Below are 19,172 nucleotides of genomic sequence, written 5' to 3' on the forward strand. Positions count from 1 at the left end.
TCAGTCTGCTGTTTTCAATGCTTTTTCCAAAGCAGCACATCACAGTCAGAGGCGGTCTAAATGAACGTCATCTCTGATCACATGACTGTTCCTGACCGCCATGACCACCCCGAACACCTCCGTCAGCCTCTTCCTGCTGGCCATTTTCAGCACAGGTGTAAACGTGTATGAAAGCTACATCTCTTTCTTCTATGCAGTAATTGAGGCTGACAGTACGCCTGCAAAAGTCAGGGTAAATTTTGATGAGGAAGACCTTTCATTTTACTATAATTTACTTACTTGACCCGAGCTTCTCCCCAAACCATGGCCTGGCACCAGTCCTGAAAAACCATCAAAGAAATGAAAGCAGATAAATGTTGGAAAAAAAAACAAACAAAAACAAACTTTATTTGTCTTCTCCAATCCTGAGACTTTTTATTTGAAGAATATAACTTTTATAGGATTTCTGAGTAGATCCATTCTGAGCAGACTGATGCAATCACATGCTCGTCCTCTTAAATGTTACCTCTTGTTTACAAATAAAATCCTTATGTGATATGACCTAGATATTCTTTCAATAGTACATTTGAACTGTTTGTTAACTGCACTGAATTCGCCTTTTTTTATGTTTGTTTGTTTGTTTGTTATTATTATTTCTCTTAAATACAGTCCAGAGTAAAATTATAATAGTAATTTTGTTTATTAATAATAATATTAATAATAATAATAATGTACACCATTTATAATAGTTTAGCATTATAGTATTTTATTTGTTATTATTATCTTTGTTTTTAGTAGTATTTTAAATCATATTGATATAGAATCACATTTTAAATCACAATCACAACTTTTTATCACAGCTAAATTTTCCACAAATCCATAAATTCATAAATATTAGTTAATTAAATTAATAATATTGCTGTTATTATTTTTTTATTTTATATATATATATATATATATATATATATATATATATATAATCCCCAAATCGTGCAGCCCTAACAAAGGTATCCAAAAATAGTGATCAGCCTTTTAATGACTTCTGCTAATTTCAGCTGTGGTTGTCCGCCTTACATATTAGTCACTATCAGCATGAGGCCTAGTTCTCAATGTAATTTATTCTGGCCTCTTCCTCTCTGCTGTGCTTTGAGGTCAGAATAATCTCTGACATGTACCAGACCTTATGCCAATAGTGTGTTTACGTGAGACTGGCAGCGAATCTGAGAGAGAATGAGAGCCGTCAGTCTCCTGATTGAGTGCCAATCAGACGTCCAAGATGCGCTAACCAACACTGCAATTCAAGACGCATCCTGCTGAAACGATCCCGCAGGGATGCATCCCAGAATAGGAAGTCTCAGCCTTGCCTTCTCCAGAAAATATGATAGGATGAAGGAGGAATGAGGCGCTGCACATTCTAGTTGTGGGAAAACCATGAATCAAAAGCGCCTGTTATCTGGAAACGCACAGGAAATGTGTTTGATTAGCGCTGTTTAGTTGATCGCGACAAATGGGAAAACAGGAATAGGAGCAATCAGAGTTTATCACAATCATTTTCACACCTTTATTTACCCCAAACCCAAAGAGATCTGCTACATTTGCATACTGATTTGTATAACCCAGATAAAAAGGGGAATGTCTAATTATTTAATACATCTTGGGACCCTCCACTTGATCTGTGCAATAATGTTAGCATAATTGCATAAGTTGGGAATGGGGGATGGAAGCGCTTGTGGAAGATTTTAGAGCTACCACTGTTACCGGCCTGTTCATTAATGGATTTACAGTATAACTGTACCAACTGCATGCACTAATCCGGTGTAAAATGTAAATGACTAAATATGTAATTAAACAAGAAAGCTTGAAAAAAGGTGTATCTGTCAAAAAAACATAGTTGAACTGTTGACAGTCTGTTCTTTTGAAGAAGTAGTTCAATACTACATGTTACTGGACAGTGAAGCTACTTAATATAAAATGTGTCAATTATAACAAATGTAATTTGTATTGGGGCTTAAAATACTGTGAACTCATGTTGGGAAAAGTTAGTTTTAAAAGGAATGCAGTGCAATATTGCTTTACTCCATAAAAAGTAACTAAACTTGGTACTTTTTGTGGGAAGCAGTGCATTATGTTGCATTAGTGTTACCTTTTGTCACCTGGGCTGGGCTTGCTTGTTTCTATTTATGTAACAAAAATGCACAAGTTAAATTTTTGGCAAATGTAAAGGCCCTTTCACACCAAAAAAGAAATTAATAAGCCTCAGGCTTAAGGAAGAGTCTCTGAAAATACTCCCTATTTCTCACAATACGGGGACAAGAGAGATATCTGTGACTAAATGGGCAAACAAATTAACTTGCGTTACTTATTTGGAAAAGTAACTCAGTTCCGTTGCAAATTGAAAAGTAATGTGCTACTTTTCCAGTTCCGTACAAAGTAATCTGATTACATTCTGCGTTACTTGTAACGTGTTTCCCCTTAACACTGTAATTGATCTGAACTGAATCAACATTTAACTGAATTGATCTGAATGATGACACTATTGTCTTCTGTTAAGCTGCTTTACAGCTGAAATTCAGTTTGTTCCATAATTGATGAATTTTGCAACATTAACATTGTTATTATTACTGTGAATCTGCTCTGAAAACAATCTGTATTGTGCTTTAGAAATATAGTAACTGTGATCTGACTTGAGTAGTAGTCTATCATTTTTCATTTTGTAATCAGTGGTTATGTTTTCTGTTTGGCCAATAAGTATTGGGAAAGGGACTTTTATTTTGACAGAGCTGAGCGCGGTTGCACAGAAGCTCCCCGCAGTTTCTGAATTTGTGAAAAATACTATAATAGTGATAAAAGTTGCTATCTGAAGAATAGTATATTTCACAGGTTTATATATTTAATTGCAACACACTATTCACATTCATCTTTAAAGCAAATAATGTGATATCACACCATATATATATGGCCATAATTAGCAAAAAATCAGTGAGACATTTTGAGTGAACTATGTATTTAGGGTTAACAGACATATTTACACTGAATACACCCTAGTTGAAAACATATATTTTGTTATGAATAAGAAGACCTAAAATGCATTAAATATGTGCATCTTTTCACGACTTGCTTGCCAGACACAACCCATTTAACTCTATCCCATTGCTCTAAAACAACACTCTTTACCAACTATATAAAAGTTACACACTCATCGACACAGAGATACGGCTGTAGAGATGTTTTCTGGTGAATCCCGTTGTTGTCTTATAGCGAGTGTTGTTTTCCTCAGCCATACAGTATATGTCAGAGAGCATATTGTTTTTATTCAGCACACCATCTTCAGTGATCAAGACAAGACTGAATAAATTGAGCGAGCGCTGTCCGCATAGACATTCAAACCGCACGCTTGCACGAGAACAAGAGCGCTGTCTGCCGACTGTCATTCTGCATTTAGCCGTCGCTCCTGCCATTACCCATACATGTCCTAATTGAAATGCCTCGCCGCAGTTAAATGTACACGGACACAAGCAGAATGGCCGAGTGTATCAAGCACTTTGCCTATTGTTACTCACACAATGCCACTCAAACGGTTCTTTTATTGTGCAGGTATGAAGCGCTGAAGTGCTCAGCTTGAATAATGTATCAGTAGCTGGTTATTCTCTGTGTAAATAGCGAGCGAGCAGCAGAACCGGCCTCGGTTTGGGTCAGGTATTATGTAAAGCGGGCAGAGCGCCATGCACAAATGCGCGCTGAATTTGTGAATGTAATTTGGCGAGGTGCAATTCGAATGTAAGCACTGAAAGCACGCTGGGATCTTTTGTTTTGAATCCTGTCTCATCTGTTTTGTTGGCTCATGTTTCTTCATCTTTGCAGCACACGCTGTCCCTGTTCTGTAGAGTCTCACAGCCACAGGCAATTTATCAAATTGAGTAAAAGATGATTTTATAAATAAAGTGATTTATAGAGCATTCTTTTGATCACTTTGATGGATGCGGTGGCACGCTGTAAAACTCTCCTGCATTAGCTTGTTTTCGTTGGGTTATTTTTGGATGGGCAGACGGGAGCGACGTCCTGCGAGTGGGAAGCACCTCACTTTTCTCTTTTCTCTTTGTCTCTCACCAGGTAACATCGAGTACAGCTGTCCGGCCACCAATGAGTGCGAGATCACGAAAAGAAGACGCAAGTCCTGTCAGGCGTGCCGCTTCATGAAGTGCTTGAAAGTGGGCATGCTGAAGGAAGGTGAGGGGAAGTTGCTTTTAAAAGTAATGCATTACAATATTGAGTTACTCCCTAAAAAAGTATAATACATTACATTACTTTTGCGTTACTTTTTTCTCATCTGTGGTTGGCTTGCTTGTTTGTTTTTATTATAAAACAGTTCTATTTTTGGCAAATGTAAAAGCTATAATCTATAATTATTTTTGCTTATTTGTATGGTTGAATTGGATCACCGAAGGTCAGCAGTAAAGACAATGAGTAACAAAATGGGATAAAATACTTATAAGATATTTATGTTATTTAACATTTAATTATCACAGGTTTGCTTCATATTGTGAGTTTGCATTTCACTGCTTTTATTCATTTTGATGAATGCCGAATGTGTTTTTGTGTAAGTGAGATGAGTAAATGCTTGTTCATATTTAGTCTAGAACCACAGTATCATCATGTTCACAAACAAAGCCTCTGCGCTCACTTGATTTCTCTCAACATGAGGAGAATACATGGTGAAACAAAGTGACTGGAGTTACTTATTTGAAAAAGTATCTCAGATATTTTATTGTAAATTAAAAAGTAATGCATTACTTTACTACTTGAAAAAACTAATCTGATTACATAACTCGCTTTACTTAATGTAATTAGTATGTGTAATGATATGATAGATAAGACAGGACAAGTATGGCTATTAATAATCTTTCATTACACAAAAGTATTATAATATGAAAGGCTCTTATATGGAGCGGCACATAGTGCTTTTCGCATCCCGTGCACAGAATGACACGCTCAAAGCAACACAAGAGTCACAGCTCACCGCATAGAAAAGATCAGAGCACAAAGAGAAGAGATACTGATGCAAAGTGTATTATATCTGTGCGGTCAAGTCTTTTCTTTGAACAGTTTTAACATTTCAGTTACTGTGTGTGTATCCAACAACAGTGCCTGCTAGTCCTAGTCCTTGGAAGTATACATACAAAAACTTTATGGTGCTCGATATGGCTTTGTGTCTTTCATGAGGCATAACAGTAACACACAGAATAGTATACACAGAATATTGGATCCATCTCGTCTGAAAATTCCCAATCCGGCAAAAAATGGCAACATCTGAGCGATAATGATACAGAGGATCGGATTGGTGCACCCCTAATTTCATGAATTCAGATTCTAAAAGAGACCAGTGTTGGGGAAAGTTACTTTTAAAAGTAATGCATTACAATATTGCGTTACTCCCCAAAAAAGTAACTAATTACGTTACTTGGTTACTTTTTATGGAAAGTAATGCATTACGTTATTTTTGCGTTACTTTTTAAATATGAGCAGGGCTTGATTGTTTTTAATATAAGAAGTTCTATTTATAGCAAATGTAAAAGCCCTTCCACACCAAAAAGTGTAAAGAATAAACCTCAGGCTGAAGGAAAAGTAAATTCACGTCTGTACAGTAGCACACAGGAGAAGAAGATTCAAGCAATAAAAAAAAACAATGAAGCACAATTGTTAGTTTATCTAAAGTCATTTTTGCTTATTAGTATGGTTGAACTGGATCATCAAAGGACAGCAGCAAAGTTCATAAAATGGGATTAGATACATTTGTGTTATTTAACATTTCATTATTGCAGGTTTGTGTCATATTTTAAGTTTGTTTTTCACTGTTTTAATTCATTTTGATGAATACTAACTCTAAATTATTTTGTGAGTAGAATGAATTAATACACATTCACATTTAGTCTAGAACTACATCATGTTCACACAGTGCACACAACGCCTCTGTACTTCTGATTTCTCTCAGTATGGGGACTGGAGACTTGTCAGTCAATAAATGGAAAAACAAAGAAACTGGCGTTACTTTTTTGATAAAGTAACTCAGATATGTTCTTGTAAATTAAAAAGTAATGCGTTACTTTACTAGTTACTTGAAAAAAGTAATCTGATTACATAACTCGAGTTACTTGTAATGCGTTACCCCACAACACTGAAAGAGACTGATCCTATAGTTGAATTAGTATAGTAAAAGCAGGTTTTATTGTGTCTTATAATAAGAACATTTTTTTTATATATTTTGTGTTGTTGATGTCAGAGTTCGTATGTCAGAAATTCATCTTTCGCCAGACAGATGAACATAGACAGGTTGTGTGACACCGTCATCCTCAAAAACTACCTCAACAAGTTTTATTTCAGTGTTATTTTATTATTTATATACAAAGCTTTATAGTATTTTCTGTTTATTAAATTAGCTTTAGTTAGTTTTAATTTTAGTTTTAGTAATTTTGTTGTGCTTTTGTAAATTATAGATAGATAGATAGATAGATAGATAGATAGATAGATATATAGATAGATAGATAGATAGATAGATAGATAGATAGATAGATAGATAGATAGATAGATAGATAGATAGATAAAGTTAATTAGTAAAAAATTATAAATGCAACTTTTAAAACAATTACTGATTGCCGTCTATTATTTTCCACATAAATCGCGATCTGAACCCTAAACACATTTTTATCATTTTTTTCAGGATTCACAGTTGAATAGAAAGTTATTTTTTTTTAAAACTGCATTTCACTGAATTTGAAATATTTTGTTACATTATAAATGTATTTACTGTCACTTTAGATCAATTTAATGCTTACAATAATAAAAGTATTAATATATTTTAATTAAAAAATGACTTTTTTATTTTGTTAGATTTTATTTTTATATTTTCTGTTTTCATTTTAATTTCCAGAGACACACAAGCCATGTTAGACTTGTAAATGCTCTGGCGGACCTGTGTCAGAGCCGCGCTGGACCTGAGGGCCTTTTGGCCAGAGCTGCACTTGCATGCATCAACACAGCACTAAATAATTGTGCCTGTTGGGTCGAGAGACAGAAATATGCTGAATAGGTCGATCCGTGTGCCTGACTAATAGAAGTGTAACAGTATTCCGACTGGAAAGCCTTCTGTCCCAGAGCACACGCTCTCTCCCCGACGTATTGATTTGCTAAATGTTTTCCGAACATCTCAGCTCTCTTCCTGCGGATGCTTTTTTAAAGTCCTGCCATTTAAGAAATTTGTGACAATTAAATATGCTCACAGATATTTCTTTCCCTCTTACTTTCCCCTTTTTTCATGTCTCACGGCATTCATGTTAATGCAGTGAACACATGCACACTGATGTGCATGCAAGAGTAACATAAGAGCATGTGTGAAACAGGTCTGTAATGTAATGTGTGTAGTTCACCCACAATCCATCTGCGAAAGCTCTTCTGTCTGTGTGGAGCTGAATGAAGTAACGGAATCTCTCCACTGCACGAGACACCGAGAATGAATCGCATTACTCGCTGATGAAAAATTAATGCAAATATATTATCTGGAGGAATAAGAGCCCAGAAAATCGGAAGGGATTGTCAGAAATGAATTATTGTATTGAGGCAAAAAATGGCGCTTAAACAATAAGATGAAGTCTGCACTTCAGCAGCTTTGAGATGTTAGCAGTAAACAATATTGTAGAATAAATATATGAAAATCTGTTAAAGTGTAATTTATTGCTGTGATGCGCAGCTGTATTTTCAGCATCATTCCTCTAGTCTTCAGTGTCACATGATCTTCAGAAATCACAATAATATGATGGTTTACTGCTGAAGAAACATTTCTGATTATTATTATTATGTTGAAAACAGTCGTGCTGCACAATATTTTTGTGGAAACTTATTTTTTCAGGATTCACAGTTGAATAGAAAGGTATATTAAAAAAAACTGCATTTCATTGAATTTTAAATATTTTGTTACATCATAAATGTATTTACTGTCATTTTAGATCAATTTAATGCTTACAATAATAAAAGTATTAATTTATTTTTAATTAAAAAAAATACATTTTTGATTTTGTTAGATTTTATTTTTATATTTTCTGTTTTAATTTTAAAGTTGTATTATGTTTTGTGTTTTTGTAATTTGTATTCTTTGATGTATTGTTATTATTTATTTACTTGGTTAATAATAATAATATTATTATAAATAATAATAATAATAATAATAATAATAATAATAATAATAATCCTAATATAATAAAACCACTGTATTTTAAGACATTTTGTCTTATGCTAGTGTTAAAATCACACCCAGCTTTTTCAACATCATATAAATTTGTTCATACATTTTGCAAATAAATAGGATGACATGAACAGGCATCTTGCTGGCTGTCCCGCGTCCCGCCTCAAATGCAAGGTCACTGTCTGTCTCCGATCCGACTCTACGTGAGCACCAAATCAATCAGGCCTTTCAAGGTGACAAGGAAATGAGATGCAGAGGGTCACGTCCGTCCACGTCTACCCTCACCGTAAGACCGGAGCAACGGCCGAGTGGCTATGAGACGAGCGAAGGTCACAAGCTGAATGCAGACATCTCAGCTAATCATTACTTTACAAGACAGGACAGCATAGGGGTCAACTTTCCTTTCAGTTTAAGGACTTTAACTCCAATTCTCACACTGCATTTACCAAAGACAAACCTGAAGAAAGAGCATCTCTAGTAGACCAAATGTTTAGGACTACTTAAGTCATGTGATAACTGATATGCAAAACTGAGTTTTATTTATTGTTTTATATCTGTTTTTGACTATATATATATATATATATATATAGCCTATTAATTATTATTATACAATTAAAAGAAATTAAAACATAACATGCATGTTTTAATAGAACTAACAATGCTATTAAGTATTAATAATTTAAGTAATTCTATTATTGCAGAATTAAATTGTAAAATATCATATTTTCATATTTGTCTTGGACTAAAAGGCTGCTACACACACTTGTTCAGAAACGACATTTCAAGATCATTCAAAAGTATTTTTGAAGAAATTAATTAATTCATTAATAATAAACTTTTATTATTTAAGGATTAATTAAATTGATCAAAAGTGACAGTAAAGACATTTATACTGTTACAAAAGATTTATATCTAATATAAATGCTGTTCTTTTGAACTTTCTATTCATCTGTGAATCCTGAAAAATAATGCATTACAGTTTCCACAAAAAATATTGAGCAGCACAACTGTGTTCAACATTAATAATAATAATCAGAAATGTGTCTTGAGCAGTAAATTATCATATTATTCTGATTTCTGAAGGTCATGTGACACTGAAGACTGGAGGAATGATGCTGAAAATACAGCGGAGCATCACAGAAATAAATTACACTTTAACAGATGACTGAAATAATGATTGAAGAATCATTTCAAAGCTGATAAAACTAAAGAGTTTATCAGCCATGCAGGGCTCAGTATTCTGGGCGCAGGATGTTTTCAGTCGTGAGATTTACTGCATAGTCCTGGACCCGCTCCATTCCCTCAAAACAGGAAGTGATCAATAAGAGGACTCGGATGTCAGGGACTACAGGTTTTTTTCCTCTGATCAATGGAAGCGAATCGGAGCTGGGAAGAAAGGAGCAGATACTATTGAGAGATTACACTGACGTAATCCAAAGACTCTTTAAACCCACAAGACTCACATCGCTCACATTCTCAAGAATAATCTAGACGTCTGATTTCCATCTGCCGTAAAATCGAAAGAGAATAATGTGTTCGTCAAAAACACTTTATTTTTTTTTATTTTTTTTTTAATCACCATTATGTTATTCTGGCCTCATGTTATTATGCCCTTTACAAAGAAACATAAATCTTCCATGAAATGAAAGTGGATAGTGATTTATTCTGTCAAAAAGAAGACAAAGGCACCGAAACAAAGCTAGAGGAAAAAAAAAACGTATGGGTTTGGAAGGACATGAGTGTGAATAAATGATGACAGAATGCTCATTTAATGTGAACAGTTCCTTCTAGACACATATCCGAGTGTGAGAACTGTGTGTGTGTGTGTGTGTGTGTGTGTGTGTGTGTGTGTGTGTGTGTGGTGGTGGCTTCCCTTGAGGCCTCGTCTGAACAGGTGAGAGGATTACCGCAGGCGTGAACATGTGTTTTCCATCAGAGAGCCTAGATCACTGCTGGACGAGGACGACACTCTGTAGATCATCTCTAAAGGGAGATAGATGACTGCTTGATCACAAAGCACACATTCACAGTCTAAAGAAAGAGCAGACACGTACTGAACTTAACAGATCATGAGTCAAATCATCTTTGTAGGGAAGGATGGTCGGGTCTGATAAAAAAAAGAAAAAAAAGAAAATGATGATATATGATGTATGGATGTTGGAGCTCTGGCTGGGTGGATGATTATGTAGTCAAAACTAAGAAAGTAAGAAAGTAAACAGTCCATTTTGATGTGTAATATACTTTTGCACTGTACAGATATGTAAACTCGTCACCTTTCTGTGAAATGTGCAGCTCTGACATTTAAATAAGCCATTCATGCACCATCAGAGGAGTCAGGCCACTAGATAATTGTATATCTAAAGGGAATTGACTGTATTCAGAAAAGTTTTGAAGACATTGTCGCTGTATGATGCCTAAGAAAGTAGTGTTTTTAAGCACAGCACTGCTTTGTGTGACCTCTGTATTTCTGCTTTTCCAGTGCATTTTCATTCTGCCACTTTTGTTCAGACCAATTATATATGTAAGGGATAATGCATGGATAACTATTTTAACGCACGATGTGGAGGTTGCCAAAAATTTGTTTAATGCACAGCTAGATCTTCATTATCCTGCTTATACCATTGTCATCTGCCAGCATTGAGAATTTACATATGTTATGGTGTTTCAAATCAGACAGAGATGTTTATATATATTTATATATATATATTTAAATAGCCTACAAAAAAATATTAAGTATTATTGCAATACATAATACGTTACCTTTAATTTTTTATATTTGGCTTTTTTGTATGCTGCTGTGCGTCCCTTTGTTTAATAAGCAGCGTGTACGCACGTTGTGGACCCGCCTATAATAACACTCTCTTTAAATAACAAAGATAAAACATTGCACCAGACTTAAGACCAGGTTCGAGTTTGTTTATGGTGCAGTATATTTTCAGCTTCTTAAAATAGCAATGCGCCTGAACACACCTCTTTTTTAGACCAGCACAAATGAACTCAAATGCATTTGCTTATTAAACGACATGGCGCTGGACGGGGAAATGCGAAACTAGCAAATACACTTGTGCTGCGCATTGCGTCGCATTGCGCCGGGTGTATTATAGGGCCTAGAATGTCTCAGGTTACGCACGTAACCATGGTTCCCTGAGAACAGGGAACGAGACGATGCGTCCTATAGAGGGCGCTATGGGAATGCTGTCAGCATGACCGGTGTTGAAGCATGAATGAAATAACAACAATAAACTTGGCATTGGCAGGTGGAAGCCTATGACGTAAGCAAACGAGCAGCTGTGGATATAAAAGGGCACCTGTAGAACACATCATCCTCTTTTTTTGTCTGAGGAGACACAGGCATGATGCAAAAGCATGGCACAGAGATGCAGCATCTCGTTCCCTGTTCTCAGGGAACCATGGTTACATGCGTAACCTGAGACATTCCCTTTCAAAAGAGAACTCCACGCTGCGTCCTCTAGAGGGCGCTATGAGAACGCTATACCAATGCCGCCATGCTGAGGAGTAGTGCTTAGGTAACCGTTTCCCCAAGTCAGGACTTGAGGAACAGCATCCCTACTACCAAACTGCTAGGCTTTTCAGCAGGCTCAAGAGCCATCAATCATAGACTAACTCAGCATAGCGACTGTCTAAACCAAGAGGAGACCAATAAGAATAATTTGAGTAAGAAAAATAAATAAATAAAAAAATATTTAACTTTGTATGCCAATTACAGAACATCCTGATATTGCTAGAAATGCAGCATTTACAATTAATTAAAATGAAAATATGTGCTGATGTGCCGATGGCCATTTATAGAGATGGTTATAACACAAATGCGCCATAAAGTCAAAAAAACACTCTATATTCATATAGATGGCATTCATCTATAGCCTTGATAGCCATGATTACACAGTAATAGCGAGCTGATTTGCACTCAAACATATGGTAATCCTGCAGATACAGGCACATTCAACATAAAACACACTCACACATATATGAAAACTGTTGAAAAATAAAACAAACCAAGAAAAAGGCATTCCCTAAGTTGCGCCTCCATCAGATGACAGGTGTGTCAGAGCGCGTGTCACGAGAGAGCGCCAGAATTCAAATAAACTATCTTTTGCCTATCTTTCACTTTCCACACAGAGAGGAAGTCAACAGGAGCACCCTGCTCACCATAACCCTCCATGCTGAGGGGAGAGATGCTTCAAAGTGTGTTAGTAGAGAAACACTGGTTGAGTGGGACCCAAGATACCAGGGTCTAACCAACTCAGAGAAAGGGAATGAAGCTAATAAGTGTAACCCTTACCGTACAGGATTGCAGACAGTGCATGGAGTCTTGTGTGCACACTTACCACTTTTGTGGATTTAAGAAAGTATGCAAAGTGTTCACGTGCACACTTACCACTATGTGGATTTCAGGAAGTACATAGATGCTCAGCATGTGTACTTATCTTCCTAAGCACCAGCTCTGGGAGCAGAGACTTCAGCAGAATAACTCGCAGAATGAAAGGAAGCCTACCATGCTCAACCCTGGTAGGTGAGCTCTTAAGAGTGGAGGTCTCAGCATAACGGCTCTCTAAATCGAGAAGAGACCCGACTACACTCAGCGCCAGAGGCAGATAGCGAGGCTCAAAGAAAGAGCCTACAAACTCGTTTCACTGCCCATGCCAGAGCTCTGAATAGTCTCTTTCGTGAGTCAAACACATATGTTCTTCGTACACAAGGTCTCCTCAGACAAAAAAAAAAGAGTATGATGTGTTCTACAGGTGCCCTTGTATATCAGCAGTCGCTCATTTGCAAGTTTATTGTCGTTATTTCATTAATGCTTCAACACTGGTCATGCTGACAGCATTCCAATAGCGCCCTCTATAGGATGCAGCGTGGAATTCAGCGTGGAAAAGGTAACAGTGATTAAACTGACTAGGAAACCAGCCAAGCAGAATCAAGTATTCAGACAGATCATGGTATAAAATATTTGTACCTCATTTTTGCATCCCTAAAAGGTGCATATTAGCATCTTAGAGGAGTAATATGTACCCTTAAGGTACTACTTTGAATCTTTTAGGAGTGAAGATGTCCATATGAGGTTAAACTGTTGTACCCCTAAAGGTCCAGTTTTTTTGAGTGATTTCAGAAATTTCATCAATCCACAGTGAACAACATCCAGTTGACCTCTGGCAGGATTGTAGTGCGTGAGTTTCCACCTTTGCTGGCACCATCTTTGGGAAGAGTGCCTGATTGGGTCCGGTCGTGCTAGAAGAAGCCATGACACAGGTGTTTTTGGGTTATATGTCAGCTCTGCATTGTCCTCGCCATATCTCTCGTCACTGTACGTGAAGAAAAATGCCACACACACAAGAGCTGCCAAACGCAGGGCTCTTTGAAATAGTGCTGACACGGGGCCTGTTCAGATGGGGGTTGTCGGCAGCCATGAATGGTAGAGTTCACCGTGGCCTTAGGACACGGCTCTGTGAATTTCCTAGCTAAAAACGGGTCAGCCTAAGCTCCCTGAGGCACTGCCAACCATCCCAGCCATGTTGACACTTTCCCCTCGTCCAGATGACAGGCACCCAGAACAGGTGAAACTACCAAAAATAAGGGCCCCTGCCAGGTCCAGCTACCCTCAGCGAACCACCGACAGGAGTTGGGACAAGCCCTTTTGCAGGGGCTTTACTCAAGAGGGGATTGTTGTTTTGAGAGAGGAAAAGGAGCCTGGGGTCAGCTGGCCCTCATGCAGTTACGGGCCCGAGGGCTAATCCACACTCAGATGCTTTCCGCACTCGCCCTAAGCCCTCTCTCTCCCACACCGCCACCTTCTTTGAAGAAATGACATTCGAGATCCACTCGCTGTGAATCGGGGGGCAGACAACACCGTAGAACACACTGGCTTTCAGAAATACATTGCTCTCGTGTTTCATTAAAGATATTCCAATTTAAGCTGCTCATTCCTCTCATGTATGTGGAATCATCCAAAAGATGCATTCAGTGCTCTTATTGTCTTAACATAAATATCAAATGACAAAATTCATAACTCATTTTACTTTTGCATTTAACTACAGTGAGAAACAGAAAAAAAAAATGGCACCCAATGTAGGGCTTTCGAATTGGGTTTGAATACTGGTGTGAAAATTATTACTTTTTTAATAGAACAATATGAAAACAAACATTTGTTTTTCTTTTGGAATAACATGCATGAGTCTCCCACTATTAAATATGACTTTTGTCTCAGTGAATTCCTAATTTGCTGCTTATTAATAGTTAGTAAGGTTGTTGTTAAGTTTAGGTATGGGGTTTAAGGATTAATGAATCTAAATATGCTTATGTTGAATAAGAAATTTATATGTGTTTTATAAATACTAATAAACAGACAATATGCTAGTAATATGCAGGCTAGTTGGTGAGAATTGGTGTGGCATGTGACATTAGGAGCATGTGAAACCATTCAAAAGACACATTCAGTGCACTTATTCTATAGTCCCTAAAAAAATTTTTGTTTGTTTGTTTTTTGTTTATTTTTTTCCTGCTGAGCATTTCTTTTATGTGGACATTCCAGCTATTTGAGCAAAAACATTCTTTATACTGGAACTGTACAGCACACACACAAAAGTGTGTAACTTTTAACTTTAAAGGTGACCCATTATCCAAAAATCACTTTTATAACGTATTTGGACACTGTTGTGTGGCTGCAGTGTGGAAACAACCAGCCTATAATGGTAAAAATCCGGAAGCTGTGACATTACCGTAAAGTATTTTTTAAATAAAAAAAAATGATGGAGAGCCAGAGCCTGCTTTGACCGACAAGCCATCATCCCATGGAGCGACAGAACTGAGGATCGCCCCGGAGCCAGAGGCCATGATATCAGTCCAGGTGTGTGAGCCAGCAACACCGCCTGCCACGAGGGAGAAAGCCACAGAAGATGTGAAGGCGGAGAGGAGCTCTGCCCCCTGCACCGTGGCTGAGGGTGAACTTAATATGGTGCAGCAAAAGAGCCAAATTGAGGAGGAGGATCTCATAGATGGGGAGTCTGAACTTGAAATTGAACTGTCCCCTCTCCTCTCTCCGTCGTCTCTGCTGGTCCCGTCCAGCCCTCCTTCGTCCTTTGTTTCCTCGTCCAGCCCTGAGGGGGCTTCCAATCCTCCAGTGCCTACTCCTAGAATGTGCCCTCCATTGCCCGCTCCTCGAAAAGTGCCTACCGTCGACCATCCGCTGCCCCAGGACTCCATTCCTCTGGCTCCGCCTTCATTCCGCAAACTCTGTCAGGCTCCTCCTGCCTTCCGGCTCCACCTCTGACCTCGGTCGCTGACGCCATCTGCTCCGCCTTGGCCCTCCAGATCCTTGGTGTCAGCCTGGTTCATCGGCTCTCTGTCTCTGCCTCAGGCTTCTCCTCCCCCTGCTCTGCCACCGTTGGTCCGCCAATTGGAGTCATCGGCTCCTCCCTCCGTCGGCTCCACTATGGTTTGCCATCATGACTGCAGCCTGGGTCCCGCCTGGCTCCTCCTGCTCCAGGTTCCTCCCTGGTTCCTGCCTCTGTGGTCTCTGTCTGCTGGCCCCCCGTTGTTCCATTTTGGAGGGAGGAGGGGGGGAGTAATGTCAAATTTGGTTTGAATACTGGTGCCAAAGTGAATACTTTTTAACTTTGTTTTCCAATTGAATAACATCCACTAATGATATATATGCATTTAGCAGACGCTTTTATCCAAAGTGACTTACATTGCATTCAAGATGACAACTTTCTCCTAAAATGTTCCCTGGGATTCGAGCCCCTAACTTCGCGCTTGCTACTTGAGCATGAATGAATGAATGAATTAATGAATTAATGAATGAATGATCTAGTAGCATCTAATTTGATTGTATAGCTGTAAGTTCACAATACATGTTGCACTGATCAAACCAGTGAGATCTAAAGACCTCATATCACACCCCGATCCATTACAAATCGGCCTTTTTCTTTTATCTCTTTCCCTCACCCTTACCCTCTTGCCTCGGGTGTAACAGGAAACTAGAGAGTGCCAAGGTTTAATTCCTGGCAGCATCTGTTTAATTATGCCAGTTACTGTTCTAATTAAAACAGGCACCTATGTACCTCTGAATCTTTACACCGGCTTTGTGATGGCTGACGGTAGCATGTGACATGGATTGTTTCTGCCTGGTCGACGAGATCTTCAGAGAAACCTGACGAATGGAGAATGCGGTCAAATGTGACAATATAAAAAAAAGAAAGAAAAAAAAAAAATCCTGATGGTTTTATCTGACCTAGTTTGATGTTTAAGAATGGTTTGGGGAAACTAACTAAACCAGCTGAGACTAGTTTCAGCATGGATATTTTTCATGCTCATGAGAAAAACTAGACCACAGTGTTATATTTAAATCTATTTAATGTTAGTAGCATTAGCATTATATTTCAGATTAGTTAGCATGACAATTTCAATGACTAGACAAAGAATGAGAATATGCCTTTGTTTAGGACTAAAGTTAAGTCCTTTAGGTATTTTGTAATAATAAGCTTGTTAAGTCAAACCATTTGGGCCAGATTTAAATTATATTTACGGTCCGTTTGCTCAGTCCAATCTTTAGCATAATTCAAAATCATTTTATCTCTCTCCCCACCGTCTGTGACTATCAATAAAAATATTAAAATTGTAGTTAGGAGAAATTAGATTTTACTGCGACTTAGCAACCATCAAATGATCTCCCAGAGTTTGCGAGGAAGAGTAGGACCACGGGGACCAGCGGGTAATTAGGTTAGTGGGTTGTCAGTGTCAGGAAATTGAAAGACAATCCTAATCAGATTTCTGTTTCTAGGGAATCAAATAATTTGTATAAGGAGAAGAAATCTCCTGATTTGACTTCTAAAAAGATAATGCAGTTTGTTGTCGCTGCTCTTTGTTTGCGCTTTCTGTGTCATATTTGATGAAACATACATTGCAATTCAGATCAAATGCAATTAGCAGCTGTACATTTCTGGGAAAAGTTTCAAATGCAAAGTGTATACAGTCGAATGAAGGTTTGTAAGGCTGCTGTCATTGCATCTGAGTTACGCTGATGCAACAGTGTCCAGCTCTTACACTGCTGCTCTCATTTGTCGGCTGATTATGTGTGCTTTCCTCCACTCAGTGTTTTTCTCTTCTCTTCTCCTCTGTCCCTGTTCTAATCTTACACTCTATATTGTTCAATAAAGAGGGAGCAGGGAGAATTGTGTGAGTGTAATTTGCTGTAGTGGCACACAAACCTCCTCTGACACATTAGTTGTAGAGGGATTTAATCATTTAGCCACTAGAGAAACATTTAACTGGTTGCTTGGGGTTTTTTTTTTGTTTGTTTTTAGTTTTTTGTTTTTTTTTACTATAGCATGATGACATACTAGAGTTTTATACAGTACAGACCAAAAGTTTGGACACACCTTCTCATTCAAAGAGTTTTCTTTATTTTCATGACTATGTAAATTGTAGAGTCACACTGAAGGCATCAAGGGCTATTTGAGCAAGAAGGAGAGTGATGGGGTTCTGCTCCAGATGACCTGGCCTCCACAGTCACCGGACCTGAACCCAATCCAGATGGTTTAGGGGTGAGCTGGACCTCAGACAGAAGGAAAAAGGGCCAACAAGTGCTAAGCATCTCTCGGGGAACTCCTTCAAGACTGTTGGAAAACCATTTCAGGTGACTACCTCTTGAAGCTCATCAAGAGAATGACAAGAGTGTGCAAAGCAGTAATCAAAGCAGAAGGTGGCTACTTTGAAGAACCTACAATATGACATATTTTCAGTTGTTTCACACTTTTTTGTTATGTAAATAATTCCATATATAATTCCACATGTGTTCATTCATAGATTTGATGCCTTCAGTGTGAATCTACAATTTCCATAGTCATGAAATAAAGAAAACTCTTTGAATGAGAAGGTGTGTCCAAACTTTTGGTCTGTTCTGTATACATGTGTATATATATTTATTTCACTATCGTTTAGTATAGTAATAGAGTTTAGTATAGTATATAGTATTATATATTTTAGGCAATCTATATACAAAAAAAAGATGCTCAGAAATTACTAGTGAATTTCACAAATAATTACAAAGAAAAAGCAAGTAACACTTTTAATTAATGTGATGTGTAAAATGTGATTATTTTGCCAACAAGATTTTCTGTCTGACTGTGATATAAATGTAATGGATGGAGGTGAAAATGCAATTTTGCAAGAAAATAAAAACACAACATGCTTAACATACTAACCAAAATAATTATGTTCATTCACAAACCTTTGGTCTTTGCAATCACAGTTTCAGCTGTTATTTTTGTCCAGTTCTCCAGAACAGTCCAGATTTCTGATTTAGAGCTTGATTTTAGGTTTGTGTGTACAGTATAACCCTCATCTGTCAGAAATAGATTCAGATGCAGTCATTTTCTCATATTTAAACTGACGTGAATGAATAAACAAACAGCTCAAGTATTACAGGTTTAAGAGTGGTGAGTAATGTACACATGTAAAAGCATTCTTATCAAATAATTGGATAATAAATAAGATGTTAGTGTGGCATTTATAGCGTGTGTGTTAGAAGCATGCAAAACTTCAAAAATGTTTGTGTGATTTAAGTACGACTGCTCAACAGCTGTTGTTTTGCGGTGGAAAGTGGCCAGTTTTGCAGCTGATGGCGTATATGAGTGTTCTCGGCGGTGCTGCTGATAAGATTAATAATGAGAAGGTCCGTCTGTGAGTTCATTGACCCTGTGTTAAATATTCATCTGTTTAGATGTGCGGCAGGCGTGTAGTGTCACATATGGAGGCCTGACACCTCGGTCACACGCTGAGAGCGCAGCACTCGTCCCGCTGATACCTCGCTCGCGTCTGTCTGCCTCTCAGGCTTGTATGTTGTTGTTTTGCTGAATCTGTCAGCTCTTTCCTTGGTTTAAATTTCTCTTAAAGGAGAAATGATTTATTTAAGCTCTGATACTGTTACTATAGAGGCTTG

The 19,172-nt window shown here is 37.7% G+C and overlaps 1 protein-coding gene across 6 annotated transcripts in view; it reads left to right on the forward strand.

Moving 5' to 3' along the window:
- LOC128031397 (steroid hormone receptor ERR2-like) overlaps positions 1 to 19,172 on the forward strand; it is a 63,263-nt gene that overhangs the window by 27,213 nt on the left and 16,878 nt on the right. For 5 of the 6 annotated variants that reach the window (XM_052619637.1, XM_052619636.1, XM_052619640.1 and 2 more), the window contains one exon: positions 4,090 to 4,206. In XM_052619637.1, the coding sequence (XP_052475597.1) occupies positions 4,090 to 4,206 (117 nt within the window). Of the gene's footprint in view, positions 1 to 4,089; positions 4,207 to 18,218; positions 19,068 to 19,172 lie in introns of those variants that run through there. The other variant, XM_052619641.1, reaches the window with a different exon arrangement.

Source organism: Carassius gibelio, chromosome A17 (genome assembly GCF_023724105.1).
Source record: "Carassius gibelio isolate Cgi1373 ecotype wild population from Czech Republic chromosome A17, carGib1.2-hapl.c, whole genome shotgun sequence".
Lineage (NCBI taxonomy): Eukaryota > Metazoa > Chordata > Actinopteri > Cypriniformes > Cyprinidae > Carassius > Carassius gibelio.